General features: G+C 38.6%; 1 protein-coding gene across 16 annotated transcripts in view; it reads left to right on the top strand.

Annotated features, from left to right (window-relative positions):
- The window catches only part of mycbp2 (MYC binding protein 2), a 138,456-nt gene that overhangs the window by 104,269 nt on the left and 6,880 nt on the right, over window positions 1-27,307 (top strand). For 4 of the 16 annotated variants that reach the window (XM_056252195.1, XM_056252199.1, XM_056252196.1 and 1 more), the window contains 27 exons: window positions 499-573; window positions 2,376-2,597; window positions 6,574-6,706; window positions 8,346-8,471; window positions 11,091-11,255; window positions 12,840-12,938; window positions 13,442-15,061; window positions 15,155-15,324; window positions 15,434-15,678; window positions 15,790-15,957; window positions 16,092-16,249; window positions 16,623-16,822; window positions 17,994-18,143; window positions 18,246-18,406; window positions 18,557-18,713; window positions 18,834-19,058; window positions 19,304-19,369; window positions 21,815-22,054; window positions 22,788-22,877; window positions 22,991-23,071; window positions 23,795-24,061; window positions 24,148-24,431; window positions 25,167-25,263; window positions 25,453-25,572; window positions 26,314-26,415; window positions 26,533-26,661; window positions 26,842-26,974. In XM_056252195.1, coding sequence (XP_056108170.1) covers window positions 499-573; window positions 2,376-2,597; window positions 6,574-6,706; window positions 8,346-8,471; window positions 11,091-11,255; window positions 12,840-12,938; window positions 13,442-15,061; window positions 15,155-15,324; window positions 15,434-15,678; window positions 15,790-15,957; window positions 16,092-16,249; window positions 16,623-16,822; window positions 17,994-18,143; window positions 18,246-18,406; window positions 18,557-18,713; window positions 18,834-19,058; window positions 19,304-19,369; window positions 21,815-22,054; window positions 22,788-22,877; window positions 22,991-23,071; window positions 23,795-24,061; window positions 24,148-24,431; window positions 25,167-25,263; window positions 25,453-25,572; window positions 26,314-26,415; window positions 26,533-26,661; window positions 26,842-26,974 — 5,683 coding nt within the window. The remainder of the gene's footprint in view (window positions 1-498; window positions 574-2,375; window positions 2,598-6,573; window positions 6,707-8,345; window positions 8,472-11,090; window positions 11,256-12,839; window positions 12,939-13,441; window positions 15,062-15,154; window positions 15,325-15,433; window positions 15,679-15,789; window positions 15,958-16,091; window positions 16,250-16,622; window positions 16,823-17,993; window positions 18,144-18,245; window positions 18,407-18,556; window positions 18,714-18,833; window positions 19,059-19,303; window positions 19,370-21,814; window positions 22,055-22,787; window positions 22,878-22,990; window positions 23,072-23,794; window positions 24,062-24,147; window positions 24,432-25,166; window positions 25,264-25,452; window positions 25,573-26,313; window positions 26,416-26,532; window positions 26,662-26,841; window positions 26,975-27,307) is intronic. The other 12 variants (XM_056252197.1, XM_056252204.1, XM_056252209.1 and 9 more) reach the window with 8 other exon arrangements.

Below are 27,307 nucleotides of genomic sequence, written 5' to 3' on the forward strand. Positions count from 1 at the left end.
GTCCCGCAACTTTTGATGAGGTTCTGCCATGAAACAAGCCGTTTTCCGAACTGAAGGCCTAAAATTTGGGCCATGATTGTGAGAGCATAATTACCTCTGGATGTGAAAATATCATCAAGGGTCCCAGTGTGAACAGCATGACACACCACCAATCTTTTTTGGAAGATTATCAATCTTCATATTTCTTGTGATTTATTTTTCATTTGCTGTATTTTGATGTGATTTTTGAATTTTGTTGCAAAATTCTCAGTCATAATCTTCAGAAGATCCCAGAATTCTAGGTTTAGGATTGTTTCATTTTGCTAGACCTTCTTCTCAACCTTCAAATTCTTCTCTTACTGTATCGTGAAGAAAATTCGAAAGGCATAAAATACACCCAAACAAACTGTCACTATAACAAATCCATCTCTTCCAAAAAAAGACAAACCATACCGTCTGCGTTTCTGATTGAAGCTAATCCCCAACCGTGTTTTGACTTGCTTATAATCTGTTGCTCAGAATATCTTTAGCGCTAGCCAAGGAGTCAGGGATATCGACTTTTTGTCTTGGACGACCTTATCTTGTTTTCCCCAGGTGAGTTGTCAGAAGATGAGGTGTGTTGTAGCTTGGCTGCTGCTTTGCTTTTCACCAGTGTTTCTCATGATTTCGAGATGTTTCAGATTGTGATTTGTACATGTAGTATTGGAGCATCATCATAGTTGCATGTTTAATTGTGTAAATAGTGAGCGACACAAAATATGTTTTATCATCTTTTCCTTGTATGCACAAAGTTTCCAGTACCTAATGATCATTTACATTACATTTATGTTAACCTTGGGTAAAGCTTTTTTGCGTTTTCATGTAGTTGTTCACAGTTGAAACAAACAAAGTCAGTTGCATGAGGATTTAAAGGAATAGTTTACTCAAATTAAAATGTTGTCATTATTTACTCTGCTTAATGTCCTTCCAAACGTGTATGTTGTTTTCCATGGAAAACAGAAGGTGGATTCTACAATGACCACATCTTTCAAGCCCCAAAAATTATTCATACAAATAAGTTGCTGTTGATGTTAATGACGCCAAACCATATATGGAAGAATTTATTGGAAATTCTCCTTTTGTGGTCCATGGTAAAAATAACAATTTATAATAATAGTGACAGAATTTGAACTTTTGGGCGAACTATTCCTTTAATAAAAGCAGAATACCTGAATGCATGTGTTTTTGTTTTGTTTTTTCTCTCTCACACAAATGCAAAATCAATAACTCAAAATTAATCTGTTATAATATTCATCCTGCTAAATTAATAAATGTAAGGCCCTGTCCACACGGACACGGGTATTTTTATAACCGTGACTTTTTTTACGCGGTTCGGCCGTTCGTCCACACGAAAACGCACTGAAACCGAACATTTTTGAAAACCCCTGCCAAGGTGAGGATTTTCAGAAACGCCGGTTACAGTGTTGTCGTGTAGACAGTGAAACCGGGGTTTTTGCCTTGCGACGTCAGAGTGTGCGCTGTTATCCGCTGTGTTTGACGTCAGATTTGCGCTTCTGATTGGCCAACGTGGCTTTACGGTTAAGGGTTATATCACCGCCTGCTGGCGTGGCATGCTCTTGACCGCGCTTGATAGCGTGTTTTTGCGTTTTCATGTAGACGGAGACCGAGCATGTGTGGACGGGATTTTTTTTTTAAACGCTGTAGGAAAAACTCCGGTTATAAAAATACCCGTGTCCGTGTGGGCAAGGCCTAAATGTCATCCCACAACAATCTAAAATTAGTTACAAGTTACAATTAGGATAACATGATATTTGTAAAGACTGTCTTATTTTTGTATGTAGAAGCACAATTGACAGGTCTATGTATTGCTGATGTAAGCAGGTACTTCATCCTGGCAGCAAATTATGTTTAATGTCAGTGATGTCACTTGATGTCACTATTGTCTGCATGAATTTAGTTGTAAATGTATTCTTGAATAAATTATATTCAAAAATGCATTAACAGTGGCATGAATACGCTGCTTTTAAAAAGATTATTTTCACTTTTTGATATTAAGATATTATTGTGGGGAAAAAAATGTCAAGGTTGTGTAACTGTCCTGCAATCATAGTCTTAAAGTCATAAAGGTTAATTCTTTAACAACAACTAAAGATGTTGAAAATTGTATTAACTGTTTTCAAAAAATGTGGGCCAGTTTTACTGCAAAGACATTTCTATGGACTGTTAAACTAGATCTTTGAAAGGGTTTTTCTTTTCATATCGGACATCCTTATTTGTCATTGACCCTAAAACGAAGACTTAAGAAATTAGATGGAACGAAATATTTTGAGGACATAATTTTACGATGTATAACATACTTTCAAACTTAAATTAACTGGTGTCCTTTGGTTTTACAGGAGGGCAGGTCAAATTTGGATGATTATGGAAAGGAGACCAGTGGCCACCCTTCTCATGACGCCACCGTACGAGACATGGGCGCAGGCCAGGGTGGTGGACCGGGTCTTTATAAGGTAGTGAAGACCGGACCTTCGGGTCACAACATCAGAAGCTGCCCAAACCTTAGAGGTATCCCCATTGGAATGTTAGTTCTGGGGAACAAAGTCAAGGCGGTAGGCGAGGTATGGACTCCCAACTGTGTTACTGTGGCTGCCAATAAATGACTAATTAGCCAGATTTCTTGCTAGTTCTGCAGTTTCTGTAACACAAATTCTTCATTTTTCTTTAGACAATTATAGATCCCTTTGTGTAACTTCTTTTGATAGAGGCCATACATGCTATGGCTCTGGTGTGTGGGTGTGTTATTGTTCTGTTCACATTATCAAAGCCCCTTTCAAGAACCACCAAGCATGGCTTCAGCTTTTGCACAGTAACAGTACAGTGTAATCTGGCATGCTCTGCAGGAAAATCTGTGTGATGCGATAATTAATAAATGACCTATTAACAATGATGGCAGGAAGCATGTGAATTACAACAAAAACTGAAGTCATCTCATAATTTCCACTCTGTAAACACCAGGGTTGAGCAAAATTCAGAATTAAGAATGGGTTCCCTTTCGATTCGGGAATGTGAATATGAATTGCATTTACTGTGACCCACAGGATGTAGAACTGGAATTTGCATTGTAATGATATTAGGAAGAAGAATTTACTGAATTGCAGTTCAAAGAAATTCAACACAGTCACACAACTGAGGAGTTAAATGAGTCAGTTTAAACAAAACATAAATAATACCATTTTTTAGTAGTAGTTATGCCACTGTATTCCATTTTGAAGACCCTGGGATATTATATAATACTATATTCATTAAATTATTATACACTGCATGGCCAAAAAAAAAAGTCACTGATCTGATTTAAATAGGGAAATAAACTATGATTGGATCATTATTGCAGTGATTATTATGTTTCTAGCATGTTATATGTTTGGCATCAGTTCTTCTAACACTGATTGATGGAGTTTGTAGCTTTTCATTTCTTAAACAACCATGTAGGAAGACAGATCATGGCCATAATTTGAGTCCAGACCTTAAATTCATTGAAAGTCTTTGGGATGTGCTGGAAGAGACTTTACAGAGTGCTCGACTCGTGCATTGTCAGTACAAGATCTTGACAAAAAATGAATGCACCCCTTGATGGAAATAACATCACATCATTTATTTCTAGGTCTAGGACTCAGAGGACTCCCAATTAATGTGTGAAAATGATTCTTCATGCTTCCTCACAACCATTCATTCACAATTTGAGCATGATGAATCTTGACATTGTCATCCTGGAATATGGCCATAATCTGTCTTCCTACATGATTAAGAAATGAGAAGCTACACACTCCATCTATTAGGGTTAGAAGAACGGTTGCCAAACATATAACATGCTAGAATATATATCTTTCTTCTTTCTTTCTTTATTTGTAAAGCACATTTAAAAACAACCCATGGTTGACCAAAGTGCTGAACAGGACAGAGTAATCAGAGCAAAGGTAATACAACATAATAAGGATAGCACGAGCAATAGATACAATTACAAACATAAAAAGAATAGAAGAATTAATATAATTCATAGGAGAGTACATTAAGGATCCACATTAAGAAAGTGTTTTTTGAGCTTGGATTTAAAGGTGGCAAATGACGTAACTGTTCTAATTGAAAGTGGTAGGTTATTCCATAATTTGGGGCCTGCAACTGCAAAGGCACGGTCACCCCGATGTTTCAGTTTTGATCTATGCACTGCGAGCAATCCGAGGTTACTAGACCTAAGTAATCTCGGTGGGTTATGGAAGTGTATTAGATCAGATAAGTAGCCTGGTGCCAGGCCATGTAGTGATTTAAAAACAAAAACTAGAATTTTAAACTCAATTCTCTGTTTGACTGGTATCCAGTTTAGGGAAGTTAAGATCGGAGTGATATGATCGAACTTACGACTACCTGTCAACAGTCTGGCAGCAGCGTTTTGTACTAGTTGAAGGCGTCCAATGGATGATTGGTTAGTTCCAATATAAAGTGAATTACAGTAGTCGATTCGTGAGGTGATAAAAGCATGAATCACTATTTCAAAATTCTTTGGAGAGAGAAAGGATTTAACTCTTGCAAGACGACGAAGGTGGAAAAAACAGGTTTTAACGACAGAGTTTATTTGCTGATCAAACTTAAGGCCTGAGTCAAACACAAAACCTAGATTTTTTGCAGTTGATGTAACACGAGGGTTTAACTCGTCAAGATCTAGAATACCGGAATCATAGCGATCACAAGGATCCAAACAGCATTACTTCAGTTTTGTTCTCATTTAGAGCCAGAAAGTTTTGTGCCAGCCAAAGCTTCACTTCCTGAAAGCATGCAAGTAGAACTTCTAGAGAGCTTGAGTTGTTTCGCTTAAATGGGAAATACAACTGAGTGTCATCAGCGTATAAATGAAATGATACTCCGTGTTTAGAAAAAATAGAACCCAATGGTAACAGATATAAGGAAAATAATGTTGGGGCTAAAATGGATCCCTGTGGTACACCGCAGGAAAGGTGTGCTGCAGAGGAAGTGCAATTTCCGATTTAATATATAATAATGATCCAGTCATAGACTCAAGTATTTGTTTATTTAAATCCAAACCGACCTCTTTTTTTTGCCGGGAAGTGTATATTTCTATAGATAGCACTTTAAACATTATTAATATTGTGTACTGTTTCTCAAAATAGCCAATATGTTATTTGTTTTACTAGCATCTTTGTGTAATTCATACTAGTGTTGGCCGATATGCTCCATTTTCATATCGTCCTATGGTCAGCCTGTGAGATCTGCGATACACGATATTATCGTACGGTGGGCGGGGCTTACTTATTTTTATCATTTATTTGCTTATTACTTTACTCATTAATTTGCTTATTTAATTACTTTGTTTTATATATGATGATAAGTTATTTCCTGGTAGTGAGGTAAAAACATAGACTAACCATTCCTGTATCTGACTCGAGAGTATTCAATTTTATTATGTCTGTTGTGATATTAAATAAAGCATTAAAAACTGAAGAGTATTTCAACATGTCAGCGGGAGATTTATGGACACACATTATCCTCTCATGCGGTTACAGATGTGCTTTTGATTTTCAAAGATAACTGATTTGTGCTGTGTTCAGACCTTAAAACTGTTATTAGGCTTATATAATTTTAGGGATATTATTATTAATAATTTGTTATTGTATTGTTGTTTTTTGTTATTAGTGTCATTAAAGGTTTTGTTAATGTGCTATGCTGACGAACAACGATGCAGTTTTCATCTTGGCTCAAACAACAACTTTATAAGAATGATGTGTGTCTTTTATAACAGGCACTCTTGGCAATTTGTGTATAGATCACCTTCCAATTCATTTTAAATGTGGGAGTTTTGTAGTCTGTTTTAAAAACATTTTCATTGAGGACTCCTCATACGCACGTGTCGATGTCTCAAGTGTGGTTATGTGATGTCATTATTAAATTATAGGCAAATGAATTGGAGGTCCTAATATTCATTTAATAATAATACTATTATACTAATAATATAATAATAATACTAATAATATAATACATTTTTGTTCGATTACTTGTATGAATTTTCTTTGAATTTTCTTTTCATCATATTTCTACTTCCTTAAATTCAAATTCGAATTACAGTTCTGCATTCTGTATGCTGCCTCAATTCAAATTCAAGAATTGAATGGGAATTCTGAATGGCGCACAACCCTGGTAAACACCTGTCTTTTATGGCATTTGAATAGTCTCCATGTCTGATCATGGAAGGGCTGGTCTTTGCCTCTTTCTTCTCTCGGTAGAGGTTGTGGTGTGTCATGCTGTCTTCAAATGCTCTCTTAAAGTTGTTGCCTATGAGCCTCCCAACTTGCACAAATACTGCTGTTCTGCTCACGAATGTCAAGTCAAATTTAAAACAGTGTCTTTGTTCAAAGTGGTTTCATTTCATAAATCTTGAGAATTGAATGGTGCATCATATAATTGTTTTCACTTTTCTAAATGCGCTTAATTTTAGAACTGCCACTGAGTTTGTCTTGCTCCTCTGGATTGATGTGGTGCCGTGTGTGTGTATAAGAGAGGAGGTAAATAAAGCTGTGTCTGTATCAGGTGATTAACTCGGAGGGCACCTGGGTTCAGCTGGATAAGAACAGTGTGGTGGAGTTCTGTGAGAGTGATGAGGGTGAGGCCTGGTCTCTGACCCGAGACCGAGGGGGAAACCAGTACCTGCGTCATGAGGAAGGTAACGCAAACAAACTCTTTGTCTCTCAGTCTTTGTCACGGCATCCTTTGTGGAAAAAAAAAGTGTGTTTAATTGTATACAAGAAGTGTTCTTCAGATCTTAAAAGCATATTTATATATGCAGATAATATAATATTAATTAAATGAAAGGTCATTTAAAAGTGTATTTAATAAGAATACACTTTTATGACATGTTTTAAGTATACTTTTAAGTATTACTTTTCAAAAGTGCACTTTAAAATGTCAAATAAATTTGACTTTAAAATAACTTTTTGAATCATCCTTTCTTTTATCATGCTTTAAAGAAGTACACTTATTTTGATGAGTTGACTATCATACTAAAGCGCATGTAAAGAACTATCAGTTTAACTAGTGCTATCGGACACAATTTATATATTTTAAATGTACTAAATTGCAACTTCATCATTGCAAATGTGCAATTACAATTGTATTTAAATACATGACATACAAGTTTCAATAGAAAATGCATCGAGGTATATTTTAATTCACAATAAATGTTTGTCAGTACATTCAGAAGTACACGTTTAATATTTCAAAGACAATAGAAGCATTTATGAAATATATCATGTCGGGCATAATCCTTGCGAGTCCAAAATCCCTACTTTTTAGGAAAATAGAAAAACAAATGTGTTTTTTAAATAATGTAACACTGTGTTGTCAAAGTTGATGTTGTGGCTATATATGTAGTCAGAAACTTGCTTTTGTCATTATTTTATGAACATTTTATCGAAAGCAAGCTCAAATGGAGTTACAAGGTTTTAAACCAGTGAATATCGGTCGAACGTGTTTTTTCCGTCATCAAAACATTCGCATCTAAGGCAGTAAGTACATCATGTTACTTTTTCATTACATATTATCAAGTTTATTGTATTCTATGTGGGCGCTCAGTTTTGTCTGTCATTTGGCCCAAATCTCATGTTATAAAAGATGAAATGCTACACACAGGCTGTGACTAAAACATTAGCCTTTATATATATATATATATACAGTATATATATATATATATATATATATATATATATATATATATATATTGTTTTCTAAGTAAAAGAAAATTCTGTACTTATTCAAACAACTAGTTCTTTATTTACCCATGCATTACAAGCAAGCAGAGACGGGCCAAACTGTGTGCGGCACTTCTTTCAATATTAAGGCAGGGTGGAGTTATGACTTATGAGGTTTGACTGACAGTTTAAGGATCCAATGGAGTCACGAGGTTTAATCACAAGCTCTTTTTAATACTTTTAATTGGTTAAATATTTGCAAAACCCACAGGCAGGCGTAAAGGGTGACCAGTACTAATGATTTATGAAAAAAATAAAAATGACAAAATATGGAGTTTCTGCCCGAAAGCAACATACGATATACTTCAGTCCTACGTAAGTGGTTCAGAAAAGCACTCTAAAGTTCAGTTAACTGCATTGAATATACCTTTAAACTATAATACATTTTCATTAAATTGCAATTAACAATGTTCAAAAACATTACATTCAGTTCGCATTTAGGTATATTCTGGAAATCAATAATGTGGTGCACTAACAAGACAGCACACGTAAACCAAGAGTTAAATACTGGTGGCTTTTAGTTATTAATGCTTTTTTTCCCTCTCTCTGGAACAGAGCAAGCTGTTTTAGAGCATGGAGCCCAGACCCCTCCTCCCAGCCCATTCTCAGTTCAGGCGTTTAACAGGGGCATGGGCAGCTCGGGAGCTCAGGGCTTCGACTACGGCATCTCCAACAACAAAGGTGAGAGTAAAGATTCGGGAGAGATAGGAATAAAATGTCATTTATTATTGAGTGACACATATGTTATATAAGACACACAATCTCTGTTTATATGGTTACAGTCCATCTACCAAATTAAAAAAAAATTCGTACCATGTTCCTGCAAATATATCTCATACTTATTGCCTGACGTTAAGCGTTACTTCACAAAATTGATTTCAGACCAACAGTGGTAGAATAGCTAGTCATCTAGGATTTTTCTATTTTATAATTTTTAGTAACTTCCTTTGTTCCTTATGTTTGAAATTATCTTGTTCTTCAGGTAAAATCCTTTTGGCTTTAATAAATTAAAGGTGGAACAGAATGATTATTTTCATACACTGTCATTCAAAAGTTTGTTGTTGGTTATATGTTTTTGAAAAAAGTCTCTAATGCTAAAAATACAGCAAAACTGTAATATTGTGAAATATAATTGCTTCAGACATCAGAAAGTAATATTACAACTTACATGTGCACAAAAGGTCACCAATGCGCACGTGAACTTGTCCGTCCTTGTCTGAATGTGTAATTCCTGTTTTGGATGCGCTCTTCCCGTAACAACAACGATAAAACACGGGAAACTAAAGCACAATGAATTTAGAATATTCTAATGCAATAGTGTTCTCATTATAATGTGATGTATTTGGCAGATTGGCACTGCACATATTGCACTTAACTGATTTCAGGATTCACTGCGCACTTTCAATGCCCTAGTTTCACTTTAGTTCTCCAGTTTGTTTGGCATGATGTCTAATGTGAACCAATCAGACCTCAGGTACCACCCACAATGCTGCAATCAGAAAAAGATACATATATTTTTAAAAGTCTCTGTGATATTTGTTTTCATGATCGATCGTTGCTGTCCCGTTTGAGTACTGTCTGTCCCTAGTAGGGTATTTTTAAATAAATAAATAAAAAAGTGGTAGTTTTTGCACAGTTGGGAGAACATTGACCAGTTCATGAGCATTTATTTGAAACAAAAATGTTTTGTAACATTGTAAATGTCTTTACTGTCACTTTTGATCAATTTAATGCATCCTTGCTGAATAAAAGTATTATTTAAAAAAACAATATCTTACTGATCCCAAACTTTTGAATGGTAGTGTGTAATGCACAAATTAATATAGGAACTATAGTTTTCCTACTTTCAAAAATACTGCTAGAAGTTGATCTTTGAGAGAGAAATCTATAAATTACATTTTACACCAGGAAAAGTCATGGAAACATCATGGAGGCTTGGATATACTGGACATCAAACTCTCTTCTCTCTTTTTAAAGTGCTGTATGACCCTTGTGCCTTGAAATGTGATGTTTTTAGCAATAATATAGAATATATGAAACATGCACCAAATGATTAATAAGCAAACACAATCATTTGCTCTTATTCAGCTCCGTAATCAGAGTAATTGTGTTCTGCATGCTGTGTGTCTTGGCTGTCGTCTGTGGCGTGTGAAGGCATCATTGTGTGCATGGGCAAGACTCTGTGTGCTGCAGCTGGGTCTTACCCACCATACTGTTCTCATGCACCACTGCTTAGTGGCGTTACCCATAGACAGCTGTCTGATGGGTCCTTCATCATCTCTTATACTCATTGAATCTTTGTTCATCTGAATAAAAAGACCTAACCTAAGTTCATCTAACTATGAAGCTTAACTAAACGCTTCTTGACTAAAAGTCAACTTTTAAGTCAATATTAACATTAATTAATCCCTTTAATGCACATTCCTAGTCTTACTGCGCTTGATTCATCATTGCTCGATATTCCAAAGAAAAAATGTCTTCCTAATTTTTCGGAACTGAATATCTTGCTCTTTTGGCCAATGTTACCTTAGATAAACAGTTATCTGTCTGCAATTCTGCCAATAATGTAAAAATGGAGTAATTTGGTAATGTTAATATAATACAATAGAGTATACAGCAAATTTTCCGATTAACAAATTATTACAAAAGATACTTCCAGTGGGATACCATGACATTTTCTCAAGGGTGAACTTGACCTGAAACAGTCAAAAGGCCTTCTCGGAATTCACTGCAAACTCTGATCATGTTCCATTCTCTTATGAAATTCCTACGTTTTGTGATCCAGTCAGTTCCTGATAGATAAAATCAATTCCCATTCTACATTTTCTTTCTTTGCCGAATATCCTGCCGGACATGCATCACGGAAGTCTTTTCATGTTGACTTTTAACAACTCAGCTAAAATATTAGTTCAGTGATATCATGTTTATGATATAATACTTTTTAGATTATAATTATTAGAAAATAAAATGTTTAATACTTATAATAAGACAATTTGAACAAAAAACTAATAATTTCCAGAGTTGCGCTATAAAAGGGATGAAAGCATTGCATTGGCTTTGTCTGCCAATGCTTTATCTGTGACCATGTGGATGTTCCAGATATGAGGTTTCATGAAAACCTGACCCACGGCTCCCCCGCCCATTCCTTATTCCCCCTCACGTTGGTTCAGCTGACCCACTCACACCCCATTACTTCCAGTGAGAGTGCTTGTGTGGGGCGTTAAACTGACTAGCGAGTTTGTATGGCTCCTTTTAAGGATCATATAAGCTACAGCACTCCCATTGTCTTCCGCATTGCAGGTGACCGGCTGAGTGCCATACTGAATTCCGTTCAGTCTGGGCCTTTCCTCCCAACTCCTTCCATATTTGAGCAAGCTGCCAAACCTCCCTCTTCCCTTGTCCACAGCCCATTTGTGTTTGGACAATCCCTTTCCCAGCAGCCTCAACCGCATCCACAGCTTCCGAGTAAGTCTGTCCGTCTATAAGGTAGTGGCGGTGCTTGCTTACACAGGTGCTGCTTGTTCTTGTCTTAAGCCCTTAATTGTTTAGTATCCCTTAGGTTGTGATGAGTTCTGTTCAGGCTTATTTCCCCTGCTTTTCTGTCGGCGTCCACCCGCTTGCTTGCTATGTTTGAATTGGTGATTCTTTTCTTTCTCATCTCATTTAAACTGTAGTGGCCGAATAACATTTAAATTCATCTTTTGTATTTCCACTGTTGCTACTAACAGTATGTTTCATGTCAGATGTTTCTGTTGACTTGATTGCAGTTTAATTTTATTTGCTTGCTTACATGTAGAGTGATTAATTTGATTATTCATTAGCAAAACAGTTACCAAGAGGTCCAGGAATCTGTCCACACAATCAAAACCATGCAGTGCTTTTGCATTTAACCCCAAGTGTAATTCAAAATGCACTAATGTCTGCATAAGGAAAATGAAATTGGGTTTTTTGGATTTGAAAGTGTCTCAATATTTCCACAGCCAGAATACTCTTAATCTGCTTTCCACATTCATTACAACTCATCACTCAACCATTTTATTCGGACTTATCTGCCATCCTTCCTGCACTGGTTGATTCCCAGTTTTGTTTTAGCATTGTCCCTGCTTCTACCAGTCTCTGTCTCTCTCACAGTGTCTGTCCTTCTTGTTGCTTTTTCTCGATTCATATATCTTTCTAGTGCCCTGGCCTATATGTTCCTCTGGCCCTGTTAACACCTAGTATTGACATCCATCTCTGGTGATCCGATCACCAATTACACGGCTTTAATGGGGTTGCAATGCATATCATTTTTGTCAGCCGATTTGGAGGTAGTCAGAATCCACATTGCATTAGTCGTGTAAACTGACCTGCTACTACTTCACTGCACACAAACAATGGTTTTAAATCGTAAACTACCTGTCTTTAAGGAAATATTAAATTTGATATAAAAAATATATATATATACATACATATACATGACTTAACAGAAGTTCTCTGCAGTAACAGAGATCATGTAAAATACCCAGTTAATAGTCAAGTCACCTTTATTTATGTAGCACATTATACAATACAGATTGTTTCAAAGCAGCTTTACAGTGATAAACAGAAACAATTAGTTTCATGAATTCAGTTCAGTGTTGATTCAGATCCGTTTTAAAGATAATCAATTATTAAATTAGTTCATTTCATCTAGAACAATGATTCTTTGGAAGTTGCATAATTAAGATGCATACTTTCTAAAACGGTCTTTATGTAGGACACCTGTGGTGCCTTAAAATTCAGCTTTACCTGTTCACTGGGTTTCTGAACAGAGCAACTGGCGTAGTAAGGTAACAGACGCATTTGAGATGCATGCAAATACCAGGTGTAAACTGAAATCTCTTGGCTGTCCACTTGTGATTAGATCACCCAAAACAAATGTTAATATCAGTTTTAAACAGGGCCAGAGTCATTTTCTCATACCAGTACTCTACGTCATTCATTGGCTCTCACTCTCTTTCTCATTTTCTGATCGTTTTCCTTGGTTCAAGCCTTGTTGCTTACTTTCCTTGCCACTGTTTTCCGCTGTAGATGCTTCATCATGCAGCCTTGCTTCACGTGAGCGTGTGCACAAAAGCAGTGCGACCGGCCCTGGCACCGCTCTATCATCTCTTGTTCTCAGACAAAAGGGTGGGTAATGCATGTCTTCTCCTGGGAGCACCCTGGAGACTCACTACAGGGATGGGTTTCATGTCATCCTCTCTACCACAGTCTATTTATTTCCCCTCTTAGGCATGGCAACAGAGTATGTACAGTGCTTTGGAATATATATGGGGGACCGTTTTATAGGCTTGACGAAACATTTCACATGACCTGGGTGCTTTCCATTTGCATCAGTTATTTATGCATCGTGCTACCTTAAAAATTACTTAAATTCTTGTATAAAGACATTCAAATTTAAGGTAATTCTTGGATTTCAGTGGATACTTGTCAATGTTATTTTTACATCTATTGTTTTACATTTCATTTCTTAAGTTCCTGTTGTTATTTTTTACCTTTTATTTTTAGGTGCCATAATTATTTTATTGTCTTGATTTTTTTCTTACTCCCTACATATGTGAAAAGGCCTGACAAGACTTACCCCCTGCATAAATGAGTTGCGCATTGGTAACTGTTGGTGTTATAATACGCAGGTGACAGGGATAACATGGCCAGTCGGTCTATGTCTCCAGGCAGCAAGCATCGCCAAGAGAGTCGATCCTCCAAAACCGACAGTCACTCTAGCCGATCTGTTGACCAGGTGAAGAGCAAGAACAATGACAGTCTGTCTGCCAGCGAGGCCCTCATTCTCAAATCGGACACTGGCAAACTGAGGTCTGACTCTCACAGCCGCTCTCATTCCCCCAACCACAACACCCTACAAGCCCTGAAAGCTGATGGCCGAACCTCAGGCCTTAGGGCTGAGTCTCCAAACCCTGGTTCCCGTTCCTCCTCACCAAAACAAAAGTCCCTCACCTCTGGCAGATCTAGCCCATCCAGCACCAGTTCCCCACGCTCATCCTCTCCTCATGATAAGAACCTGCCCTCTAAAGTAAGTCCTTCTTCTAAAGCTCACCTGGACCCTCCCCGTGAGAGATCCAAATCTGACTCCTATACGCTGGACCCTGACACACTTAGAAAGAAGAAGATTCCTCTCATGGAACCTCTGAGGGGCAGGTCTACATCACCCAAACCAAAAGTCTCACCCAAAGAGAGCAAAGGAGGAAGCAGCAATGCTGAAAACCGAGCCCCATCTCCCCATGTAGTTCAGGAAAACCTCCACAGTGAAGTGGTGGAGGTGTGTAGGTCCAGCGCCTTGCTATCCAATGATGAAGCCAATGATGAGAATGCAGAGTTGAACAATGCTGAAGAGGGCTCCTCCAAGGTCCACTTCAGTATTGGAAAAGCCCCGGTCAAGGAGGAACTTGAAAGTCGTTCTTCACCCAAAGTCAGCCGTAAAACCTCCAGCAGGCATGTGAGACCTAAAAAAGACAAATCCGGGCCACTCTTTAAAGGTGAAAACGTGCGTCCTACTGAACCCGCCAAGCAAGCCATGTCACCTTCTGTTGCGGAATGTGCTCGTGCTGTTTTTGCTGCTTTCCTGTGGCATGAGGGCATAGTACATGATGCAATGGCATGCTCTTCCTTCCTCAAGTTCAACCCTGAGCTGACCAAAGAACATGCACCCATCCGTAATTCTCTTAGCTGCCAGCAGGGTTTTGACGAGAAGGAGAACAAACTAAAGAACCGCCACTCTCTGGAGATCTCCTCGGCCCTCAACATGTTCAACATATCACCACATGGCCCAGACATTTCCAAGATGGGTAGCATCAACAAGAACAAGGTTCTGTCCATGCTGAAAGAACCACCTTTACCTGAGAAGTGCGAGGATGGAAAAAATGATGCAGTCTCTTATGAGATGACCAGCCACTCCTCCATGAGGTCTAAGTCCATCTTGCCTCTCACCCTCCAGCACTTAGTAGCTTTCTGGGAGGACATATCCATGGCTACCATAAAAGCGGCTACACAGAACATGATTTTCCCAAGTCCAGGATCCAGTGCTATCCTTAAAAAGAAGGAGAATGAAAAGGATGGCAAGAAGACCAAGAAAGAGAAGAAGAAGAAGGATAAAGCCGAGGTGCGTCCCAGGGGGAACCTCTTTGGGGAGATGGCACAGTTAGCTATGGGAGGCCCAGAAAAGGATACCATCTGTGAGCTGTGTGGAGAGTCTCACCCATACCCTGTTACGTACCACATGAGACAAGCCCACCCAGGTATAGTGCCATGAATTCTTGGGTATTATTCAGAAAGTTAAAAGACCGACGTATGGAGATCATTCATCAGTGTGCTTTATTGTGTTCTCTCAGGTTGTGGCCGATATGCTGGAGGTCAGGGCTATAACAGTATTGGTCACTTCTGCGGAGGCTGGGCTGGTAACTGTGGAGATGGTGGAATTGGAGGAAGCACCTGGTACCTGGTGTGTGACCGTTGTAGAGAGAAGTACCTGAGAGAAAAACAAACAGCTGCTAGAGAAAAGGTATGCCTGTCATTACCAATGTAGGAAAATACATAATGTTTGTAAATATTGCATGTCTAAAACACTGTATACATCTTCCTTGGGTTTAACCCGTTGGTTCTTGGATCAGGTTAAGCAGTCAAGAAAGAAACCTCTACAGGTGAAAACCCCACGGGCTCTGCCAACTATGGAGGCCCACCAGGTGATCCGTGCCAATGCACTGTTCCTGCTGTCTCTGAGCAGCGCCGCTGAGCCTAACCTGCTTTGCCATCACCCACCCAAACCCTTCCACTCACACCTGCCCAGCCTCAAGGAGGGAGTGTCTGAGGAACTGCCCAACAAGATGGGCTGCCTCTATCTGCAAACCCTAGCCCGGTAAATACATTGTGTTTACCTTGATCACCATGACCAAGAGCAGCCTTATTGTAGGAATTCAATGTATTGAATCTGCATTGTATTGAGTTTTTATCAATATCCTTTTTGCAGTCAACACACTGAGAACTTTGGGGCCTATCAAGACGACAACCTGTTTCAGGATGAGATGCGTTACCTGCGTTCTACGTCAGTCCCTGCTCCCTACATCTCAGTCACCCCAGATGCCTGCCCCAATGTTTTTGAAGAGCCAGGAAGTAACATGAAGTCTATGCCCCCAAGGTACTGTAACAAGCTTCCCATCTCCCAAAGTGCTATGTTCTAGTAACCTAGTTTCTATGAAGATTTTATGCTTCAGGTATTCTTATTATTTCTGTAAGATGTCTTCTTTTTTTTTTTTTACTTTGTTTCTTTAGTTTGGAGACAAGTCCAATCACAGACAGTGACACAGCCAAACGGACAGTATTCCAGCGGTCATATTCAGTGGTTGCCTCTGAGTATGATAAGCAGCACTCAGCTTCCCCAGCACGGGTCAAAGCAGTGCCGAGACGCAGGGTACACAGTGGGGATGCAGGTACTGTTGTGTCACTTTGTAAAACAAAATTACAAATGACTCTGTATTACCATAATTTACTGTGTAAGCTTCAAGAATGCTGAAACTGATTATATGCACCAGTAATACATAGCTTAAAATATTGCCATATTTACCTATAACTTTTTTAAGCAATGTTTGAGTACTTGAATCGTCATAGCTTGGAATGAATTCATTGAAACTGTCAGTACAGGAAAAGTGATAGCTGACCAGAAATATTAGATGCCACTGTTTATTTGATTTGTAAATATTAACACAGTTTACTTTCTAAAATGGTGGTATTGCGATGATTTGCAATACTCTTAAGTTAAGATAAAATATTTAAAATCTAAGTGAAATATTCTTGTTTCTACAGAAGTTGGGTCATCACTGCTTCGTCACCCTTCTCCTGAGTTGTCTCGGCTGATCTCAGCCCATGGCTCTCTAAGTAAAGGTGAAAGGAACTTCCAGTGGCCCGTGTTGGCATTTGTTATCCAGCATCATGACCTAGAGGGCCTGGAGGTGGCTATGAAGCATGCACTCCGCAAATCAGCCTGCAGGGTGTTTGCCATGGAGGTCAGCGATATTCTTTCAGACATTCCTCAATTTCTAATTTCATTCCTCTTCTTCCTGTCCCAAATTGTTCAGGCATAGACAAACTTTTGAATAATAACTATTAATGAGAGGGTTCCAATAATCATGGAAAACCTGGAAAAATCAGGGAAAAATCATAAATGAATAAAATCTGAAAATCATCAGCTGTCATTAAAGCTGCAGTCCGTAGCTTTTTTGGGGTTAAAAATGATCCAAAATACATATTTGAGAAAATACATAACCAGCCAGTGTTCAAAACTATCTGCTTGCCTTAGCTCGATTCAAAACGGTAAGCTTGTAATAATGTTTTTAATTCCAGTGGTACTAGTGGATTTCTGCGGGAGATTCGAGCATGTCTTTGCATCATTACGTCAACTTTTTTACACATAAAGAAGGAGTCTCGGCTAGTCGGCTATGTTGCGTGTGAGGATGCTGGAGGTAGAGATTTATAGCCTTTTCTCACACCACTTGATATAAATAAACTTATCAATTTGATGGCGGATCCAGAAAGGTTCAAACGACAATCACCAGTGACAACAGATTCACCCGCTGTAAAATGCAAAAGACTTCGTTCGGACTTCGGAGAGACTAACTTAAAGAAATAAATAGACTGCAACCGGCCCATGCGAAAACAAGGATACATATCGGAAGGACATTACATGTAGTCACGCAATGCTGACGTTGTTAACATTAACAATTTGAGAACAAAGTATAATTTGCACGGTTTTGCGTATGATAAGCGATTTTTAGATTTAATCAGCACGATTTACTGCAATGTCAGAACCAGAACAAAAGTGGATGTTTCTTACTTGTTCAGATGACATTTTCCGGTGAAAATTATTATGTTGGTCATACTTCCAAAAAGAATAATCTGTGATTGCGAATGCCAGTATCCACACCGGCGCGGTGACTGACAGCCGCACAGTCTCCTCAAACATTGTGTTCATCCGCGCTGTGCCGTGTCGAACTACTACTCATGTAGAGTTAATAATTCCGCGAATGACTGCAATTGCAGATTTCGAACAGAGATGGCGACAAAGAGGAAAAACTGCGGACTGCAGCTTTAAATTCTTTTTTTTTTTATGAAAGAAATCACTGTTAAACATCCTTGTCGAGTTTCTCTTAAACCTTTTGTTCTGTGTTTCCTCCTTAGGCCTTTAATTGGCTGCTGTGTAACGTTACCCAGACCACCTCCCTCCATGATATCCTGTGGCACTTTGTGGCGTCTCTGACTCCGTCTCCCTTTGAGACGGAAGAAGAGGAGGATGAGGAGAACAAAGGGAACAAGGAGAACCTTGAGCAGGTGTGACCTGATGATAACACTTCCAATGGTTTATTAATAAGTCACTGTTCATTTGTGATGAAAAGGTTTCTGACATGGGGCAGTTTTCCTTCTTTCTTGCAGGAGAAGGATTTAGGTGTCTGCGAGCACCCCCTGTCTGACATCCTCATCGCAGGAGAGGCGGCTCACCCGCTGCCCCACACCTTCCACCGTCTACTCCAAACCATCTCCGACCTTATGATGTCTCTTCCCAGTGGAAGCTCACTTCAGCAGATGGCCCTGAGGTATCTTCTGCCTCTGCATAGAAACACCATTAGCAGCCTATGACAATCTAGCAACCTCATATAAACATGCTAAAAGAACTCGGCCTCATTACACAACTCACATTTTCTTCAAAAATATACAAATCTAGTAACTTTTTGCTGTTTCACTAGGTGTTGGAGCCTTAAATTCAAACAGTCAGATCATCAGTTCCTGCACCAGAGTAATGTATTTCACCACATCAACAACATCCTGTCCAAATCAGACGATGGGGACAGTGAAGAGAGTTTTAACATCAGCGTACAGTCGGGATACGAAGCAATCAGTCAGGTGGGAATATTTTCATCAACTTCATCAGACTTTTTTTCCCTGTTGCCTTTACATTTGTTTTGTTTTTTATCTAAAACACCTTATATTGCATTCAAGGTTTACATTTGACATATATTGCAGGAACTTTGTGTGATGACCTGTCTGAAAGATCTGACTAGCGTGGTGGACATTAAAACATCCAGTCGACCAGCCATGATTGGCAGCCTGACTGATGGCTCCACTGAGACGTTCTGGGAGTCTGGAGATGAAGATAAGAACAAAACAAAGAGCATCACTATAAGCTGCGTGAAAGGCATCAATGCGTCATATGTCTCTATCCATGTTGACAACTCTCGTGACATTGGAGTGAGTTTGCGAACAGTTGTTCTTTCTGTTTGTCTGTCTGTTCTTTGTCAGTCAGTATATTAATAATACTCTGCTGGCAATTCTGTATATACACTTAATGAAGTGTTCAAAGTACATAAAACCTTCAGATATGGTATTTTGGCTTGACAATTTTCTAGTTTTTGTTTTTTGTAATTTCCTCATTTTAATACATGTGGCCATAAACAGCAATTGATTTATATAACCTTTGCTCTGTTTTCTGTCAGAATAAAGTCACATCAATGATATTCCTTTGTGGGAAGGCTGTGGAAGATCTCTGCAGGATCAAACAGGTAGGACTTTGAATTTTCACGTTGATATGCGTCTACACCAGATGCACTGCAGTTTAGGGGTGTCCCCGACTAAGGATTTTTATAGTCGAATCAGATTCGTCAAGTCCTGCCTATAGTCGACTAATAGTCGAATCATGTGTGTGGTGTTGGGGAGGGGGCGGGGCTTTAACATTTTAAAGCCGTGATGTACAGAACATCACACAAAGATATAGAAGAAAATGTATAAAAACATTTTGGATCAATAAAACTAAGAAATAACATAAATAACTACAGAAAGGCCACACTGCAGATAGGATTTGCATTTCACATGCAAATCAAATTAAATCGGCTGAATTGCCTGTACGAGCATGCTCTAAGTAGGCCTACAGCGCAACATCGATGCACTGAAAAATAATCAACAATTAAGAACACAATATACATTTATAATAAATAAAAATACAAAACTAAATAAGTCAGAATCAAGTCACAAGAAGCAGAACAAATGTGTGCAAAATGCCTAAAGTGCAGGGGAACAAATATTCAAAACACAAGTCACAAATAGTTAAATTAGATCACCCTGAGTGATCAATTAATTAAATAAAAATAAAGAAATTATTAAAATAACGAAAGTATGGCCAGGATTGTCAACTTTGTCTTTTTAACTGCAGAAACAATAAACGCTAAACTGGAGCCGCAGTCTTTTTAGCTAAACGTGTTCACAGTATCCAAAAATCAAATTAGAACCGGCTGAAATGTTTTGAAATCACTTGTACCCATACCTGATCGAAAAAAACAAAATCCAGTCTTTCACTCGGCCTGTGTCCGTTTGAGTCTTTTCAAATTGTCTGCGCGGATAAAATACATTCTAAAACGCTTAACGTGAAAAACGCTTAACGGCTTTGTCCTAAAACTGTTACTGTTATATTAAAAGATCAAATTCTGTACACACCTTATTAATAAAGCATACGGTACTATATAGCCTACAGAAAAGCAGATGAGCCCAGAATATGAACGCAACGCGTTTTATTATAGGCTACGTTAAGCATTTTCCTCCCATAGAAAACCGTTAAAGAAAAAGCTTTACGTGACTTTCTATAGGAGAAACGCGTTGCGTTCATATTCTGGGTTCATCTGCTTATCTGCACATAGAATGGTTTCTTAAGGTGTGTAGCCTACTGTGTACATAGGCCTACATTAAGCACGTAAAAGTGCCATTTAAGCGTTTTAAAGCTTTTTTCACGTTAAGCGTTTTAGAACGTCCCGAGGAAAACCAACCTGTTAACGTTGGCTGGCAGAAGTGCGATCATGGTTTTCCTGATGCTAAATCCAGCCTTGGAGAATATCCTTTCTGATGGTGTGCATCTTTAGATTTTCTTGTCCCAGACATTTTTAAAGATTTAAATCCCTGCCGACAAGACGCTCCTCTGTCGGTCACGGATCGAAAGTGAAACTTAAATCTGTCACGGGGTGTTTGGATTTATTCACGCTGCACGCACGTTAAAAAATATTTATTAAAAGCTTCTTTCTTTGCACATTTTTATTGACAGCATTATCATAATAGGCTGTATATTAACGTATTGACAGAAAACCAGTAGTTCTATGTGAAATCAGACATTGAGCAAACTCATATAGCCAAAATGACATAATCCTCGTTTAATAACACATCTGCGAAGATTCGACCGTGAGATTGGTAGTCGAATCAGGCTCCTCCTATCGAATCTTCGACTATTCGGGGTCACCCCTACTGCAGTTAATGGATTTTCATGCTGATATGTGTCTATACCAGATGCACTGCTGTTAATTCACTTTAACAGGCTGGGTTGTACACATTTTTTTTGTTTTTTACTTTGGCCTGTTTGAATTTATCAAACTTGTTTTCATTTCCTTGATATTTAAATAGATGTATACTATTCCACTTGTCTATGTAGATTTAGATGTAGAGTGACTTCATAAATTAAATTAAGAAAGATAAGCTAGTTGCTCACCTTTTTATTGCACATATCAATAAATTATTGGATACCAAGCACTGGTAATTACCATAACGTCCAGAATAATAGGTAGATTTTCATTATGCAATGACTATCGTTAAATACAATGTATATTATTATATTTCGAAATACATTTACAAATGCATTGTTTCAGCATTTATATTTACTGGGGTAATGTTTTTAAAATAGAGAAGCAATTTAGACACAATACCATATTTTCTTATTAGTCGAAATGAATGTTTTTACAATTTGGTAAATGACAGAAAAATGTGTTAAAACAACCTCTTGTCAGTACTTCTGCATGTCACATTAATTTAATTTTGAGTTGAAAAAGAACTTTAAACTCATAGTCTTGAGGTTGAGGAGCTACAAGGCAACAACCAAAATGTCTGCATGGAAATGTAGATCACCAGACCAGCGTCTGGGTCCCTAAGGGTCTTCTGGGACATTTCACTGAATGGTCTTTTTGTTGTCTCAGATTGACTTAGACTCAAGGCACATGGGCTGGGTGACCAGCGAGCTGCCTGGAGGGGACCACCATGTGATCAAGATCGAGCTTAAGGGTCCTGAGAACACACTTAGGGTTCGGCAGGTCAAAGTGCTTGGCTGGAAGGAGGGCGATAGCATCAAGATTGCTGGGCAGATATCAGCCAGTGTAGCCCAGCAGAAAAACTGTGAAGCTGAGACGCTGCGTGTCTTCCGCCTTATTACGTCACAGGTAAGCCCAGAACCCTCACAGGAAGCTAAACCTGCACCCGCAATACTTAACAGAATACCTGACCCGTTATACAACAGCAGCACTTATTTAATTCTGTACCTGCGACTTGACCCGTTTGACATAAAGACCTCCACCTGAACTGCACCCGCATTAGCAACTTGGAAAACGTAACATTTATCCAAATTGTGAATGGAAACAGAAAGTGAGCAAAGTACACTCCCTTTATAAACACTGTGAACCTGTCAAATGCTTCAGTTCAGTGAAACTTCTACAGAAAACACCTGGTATAGTCAACCTGACTACACTGCACCATAAATCTTTTATTTAAATCGTGTCCACACACTATGTTGGTTATAATGAGAGGATTCGTGAGCATGCAGAACTCAGTCAGTGAACAAGTGCTGAACTGTTTTGATTCTGTCTATCTTAAACACCTCCGATTGGCCGTTACAATGCTCAACGCTGCTAAACGCATTGTAAATGCATACCTTTGACACACTTCAGTGCGTAAACTCAAATATGCAGGGGAGCGTTTGAAAACCATCTCGACGGGTCACTAAGGCTGTTTTCACACAAATCGCAGTATACCACCATACCAGAGACATTGATTATACATCAAACACTTTTGTGTGAATTTTTTTTTTTTTTTTTTTAGCATTTCAAACACTCATTTCTGGATATTGTTTTAAGGGAAGGCCAATAGTATAATAGTCATGTTGATGTGTTCGTGTAGGTATTTGGAAAACTAATTTGTGGGGATGCAGAACCAACACCAGAACAAGAAGAGAAGAACCTGCTCTCCTCACCTGAGGGTGAAGACAAGGTCAGTACCAGCATCTGTCGTGTTTGGTGGCTCCTTTCAATCATTGCTTAATGCCATATGTGTTGAAGCATGAGATGAAATTGGTCAATTCTGTTGAAATGTTTCGTCTTCAGGCTCCATCTGATGCAGACTTGAAGGAACACATGGTTGGCATTATTTTCAGCAGGAGTAAACTGACCAACCTTCAGAAACAGGTAAACACCAATAAAACTACTCTAGGCTCTCTAGAAAACCTAGTGAGCTGCCTAAAAATCCAGATGGTGGACAAAGTGAGAGAAGTGTTGAATATAAATATACCATATATATATATAAGTTAAATACCAAAAATATAAACAAACATTGTTCATCTAATGAAAAATCGATTGTTTAGCCACTATTTTTGATTTATTAGAGTATTGCATTATTTGTTTAGCAACATGCTAAAGCAGCGTTTTCACTGTCTCTGGCATTCGCTTAAGATTGCCGCATTTCACCCCCAGTGGCAGTCGCATGGAACTGTCAAACTGGTCGTGAAGCAGCAGTTACCTACTACTTATTCACCATGGTCAAATTAATGAATGTATGAAAATATCCACACAAAACAAGTATGTTTGAACGAAAAGCAAGTGGTTTTTCTAGGGCTAAATGATAGGCTAAATTCCTAGGGCTAAATGATAATAAGTATTTAACAATTATAAATTAATTATTTCAGACAGAATTATTCATAACTGCCCATTTTAAAGTAGTAGTATTTAGGATTATCATTTAGTAGATAGTAGTTTGATGATATGCGTTTACCAGCCGTAGCGAACTTTTCCGTGAAGTGCACTATCCAACTCCTGAAACGAACTCCAAACAAACTTAGTTTTGGCCTGATTTAGTTTGATATGTCACACCAGTTCGTTCTTTGATTTTGCTTGACCGTTTGCCTCCCTTAGGTATGTGCCCATATCGTCCAGGCCATCCGTATGGAGGCCACGCGTGTGCGTGAGGAATGGGAGCACGCCATCTCCAGCAAAGAGAATGCGAACTCTCAGCCCAGCGATGATGACGCCTCCTCTGATGCGTACTGCTTTGAGCTGTTGTCTATGGTGCTGGCCTTGAGTGGATCTAACGTTGGCCGGCAGTATCTAGCCCAGCAGCTCACCCTACTGCAGGACCTCTTTTCCCTACTTCACACTGCCTCGCCACGTGTCCAGAGACAGGTTTGTGAACGCTTCATGAACCGCGAGTCTTAAACTTGACTTTCTAGTATCAGGATCTGATATGCAACACTGTGCTTGCCATGCAGGTGACGTCCCTGCTCAGACGCGTTCTTCCTGAGGTCACTCCTATGCGCTTGGCCAGCGTCATTGGCGTAAAGGCGCTACCACCAGCAGACATCAGTGACATCATCCACTCCACTGAGAAGGGCGATTGGACCAAACTGGGCATATTAGATATGTTTTTGGGCTGCATCGCCAAGGCCCTCACTGTGCAGCTCAAGGCGAAGGGCACCACTATAGGTGGCACAGCTGGCATGGCAGCAGGCAAAGGGGTTACTACAGTCACCCTACCCATGATCTTCAACTCAAGGTCAGCTGGCTTGCAATTGGCCATTCTTAAATTTGATTTGAGAATTGTTTAAAATACTTCATAAAATTTAAGTGGGATTAATCACATTGTGCATTTAAAGAGTTAGTTCACCCAAAAAATGAAACTTCCGTCATCATTTACTCACCCTCATGTCATTCCAAACCCATTAGACTTTCAAAAAACAAATTAAGATATTTTTTAATGAAACCTAAAAGAGATTTTTGCCCCTCAATTGAAAGGTTGTTACACCAAAACATTGACGCTTCAAAAAGTTCATAAAGAGATTGTAATACACATCCATATGAATCGAGCAGTTTATTCAAAAATGGTAAACGAAGCGTGAACATGCTTGCGTGACACGCAAGAAAAAACTTTGGTTCTTTGGTTCTCGCACATCATTTGAGCTTCCAGCGTTACTATATTTGATGTGCTCTATGTATGTGCATTGATTAATGTTTATATAAGAATAAAAGCCTAAATTAAACTTCGTTATATAAAGCAATCATGTCTCTTCTGAAGGCTTGGTTTAGATGCGGTTAGATGATTTATATGGATTATTTTTATGATGTCTTCATGAACTTAGTTTGAAGAAAATGAAGTTTTGGTGTAACTGACTTTCAGTAGATTTTAATTTGATTAAAAATATCTTCATTGTGACAAATGTTTTTTGCTGGCCACACTATTTTTTTATTATAAATATGTATATTTAATAACCTTTTATTGGTGTTTGTGCAGCTACATACGGCGTGGATTGAGTCACTGGTGGATGAAGGGCTCCACTCCACCCCAGATCGCTGAGATTATCATTAAACTAGTCAAAGACATGGCTGCCGTGAGTAGTAATGGCCCATCTAATCCTGAACACCATTTTCATCTTAATATGCAGCAGATTTGCTGTTCAGCTGCATGTTTATGAATGATATAATATATAATCTTCCACTGCTTAACTTGATCTCCTGCAGATGTGTTTAATGCCTTTGCAGAAATGGTCCTTCATCATTTAAGTGTCTTTTTACCCCAGGGACACCTCTCGGATGCCTGGTCCAGGGTGACTAAGAATGCTATTGCTGAGACCATCATTGCTCTCACTAAGATGGAAGAGGAGCATCGCTCTCCAGTGCGCTGCATTGCCACCACTCGGGTACGACTCCACTGCACTCACTCTGTCACAACTGAACATTTGCAAACTAGGTCAGTATTACTCAGGATCCTTCAGTTAGAGGTGTCAGATAGAGATCAACAGCAGGATGAAATGCAACATTCTTAAAACAAATAATTACTTTTATTATTATATAGATGAATATGAACAGGTCCAAAGTCATGGAAAACCTGGAAACATCATGAAATTTTGTTTTTATTTCTATGCTTCCAAGTCAAGTCACCATTTAAATAACGCTTTTAACAATATAGATTGTTTCAAAGCAGCTTTATAGTGATAAAAGGAAATTAAAGTAACAGATATTGTTTTGGCTTTACAGCAGCTCTAGAATAAAGTTATTGTCTAGCTAAAGTTAGTTTTGATTGATTCACTTCCATTGCAAAGATCATTAGTTATTAACTTAGGGCCCGCGAACACGACACCGTTCTAACAGAAAAACCCTTAATGTGATCCTGCCGCTCATTTGCACAACAACAGTGTGCAACACAACAACAGCTTTAAAAATTTTACCTCAAAAGAAAAACATTATACAAAAAAAACCCCTCAAAATATTATACCAACTACAAATATAACACATAAATAACCTTTTTATAAATATATTAAAATAAATATAATCCCTAACCAGGACTGGAAATGACTTTAAAAGTCATGGAAATTCACTGGGCAATGTGTGTTTGAAAGACTTCTTTATAAAATTCAAATTTTTCTACTTCCTCTCTTTAGCTGTGGCTCGCATTGGCCTCTCTGTGTGTTCTGGACCAGGACCACGTGGACCGACTGTCTTCAGGTCGCTGGATGGGCAAAGATGGGCAGCAGAAGCAGATGGTACGGCACATTGCGCTAAATAGGCCTCTGGGATGCTATAAAGCACAATCAAGTTAATTACAGTCCTTCAGCCGAGAATGAGCTGTTTACCTCTTCACCCTGACTTTTATTTCCCAGCCCATGTGTGATAATCATGACGACGGAGAGACGGCAGCCATCATTCTGTGTAATGCATGTGGAAACTTGTGCACTGACTGTGACCGGTTCCTCCATCTCCACCGGCGCACACGTTCCCACCAGAGACAGGTGAACCCCGAGCGCTCACACAGATCTAATCCGTGTCCGTTTGATCAATTATGGTGCACTACTAGGGTTCAGAAGAAGCGTGTAGTTACTGGCTGGTTGTTCAAATGACATCATGTTGTTAAAAATACACACTTGAGATATAATTATATATTATAATAAATGGTACACTGTCTTGTGCAGGTCTTTAAGGAGGAGGAGGAAGCCATTAAAGTGGACCTACATGAAGGTTGCGGTAGAACCAAACTCTTTTGGCTCATGGCATTGGCTGATTCCAAGACCATGAAGGCCATGGTGGAGTTCCGGGAACACACAGGTGACTTTTCTTCATTTTGTAATCATGTTTAATAATCTAGAGAGAAGATGGGACATGTTGAGGAGAAGATGGGAAATGTTGCAGTACTGCAGCGTTCATTTTTATTAAGAGACCATATTTGCCGTCTGAATTGATTTTCTCAGAGCTTTAGTTTCAACCATAGTGTTTGTATAAAATATCATATAAAAATATAAATGCATTATATTAATTATAATATTAAAATTTATCGTCATCAAATTATCATAACATGTCCATTTTGAATCAAGTATATAAATTCACAGTTAGAGCAATTATGGCTGTTACCTATGAAATGAATCATACACAAAAGTAGTT

This window comes from Rhinichthys klamathensis, unplaced genomic scaffold (assembly GCF_029890125.1).
Source record: "Rhinichthys klamathensis goyatoka isolate OS25496 unplaced genomic scaffold, OSU_Roscu_1.1 h1tg000093l_1, whole genome shotgun sequence".
Lineage (NCBI taxonomy): Eukaryota > Metazoa > Chordata > Actinopteri > Cypriniformes > Leuciscidae > Rhinichthys > Rhinichthys klamathensis.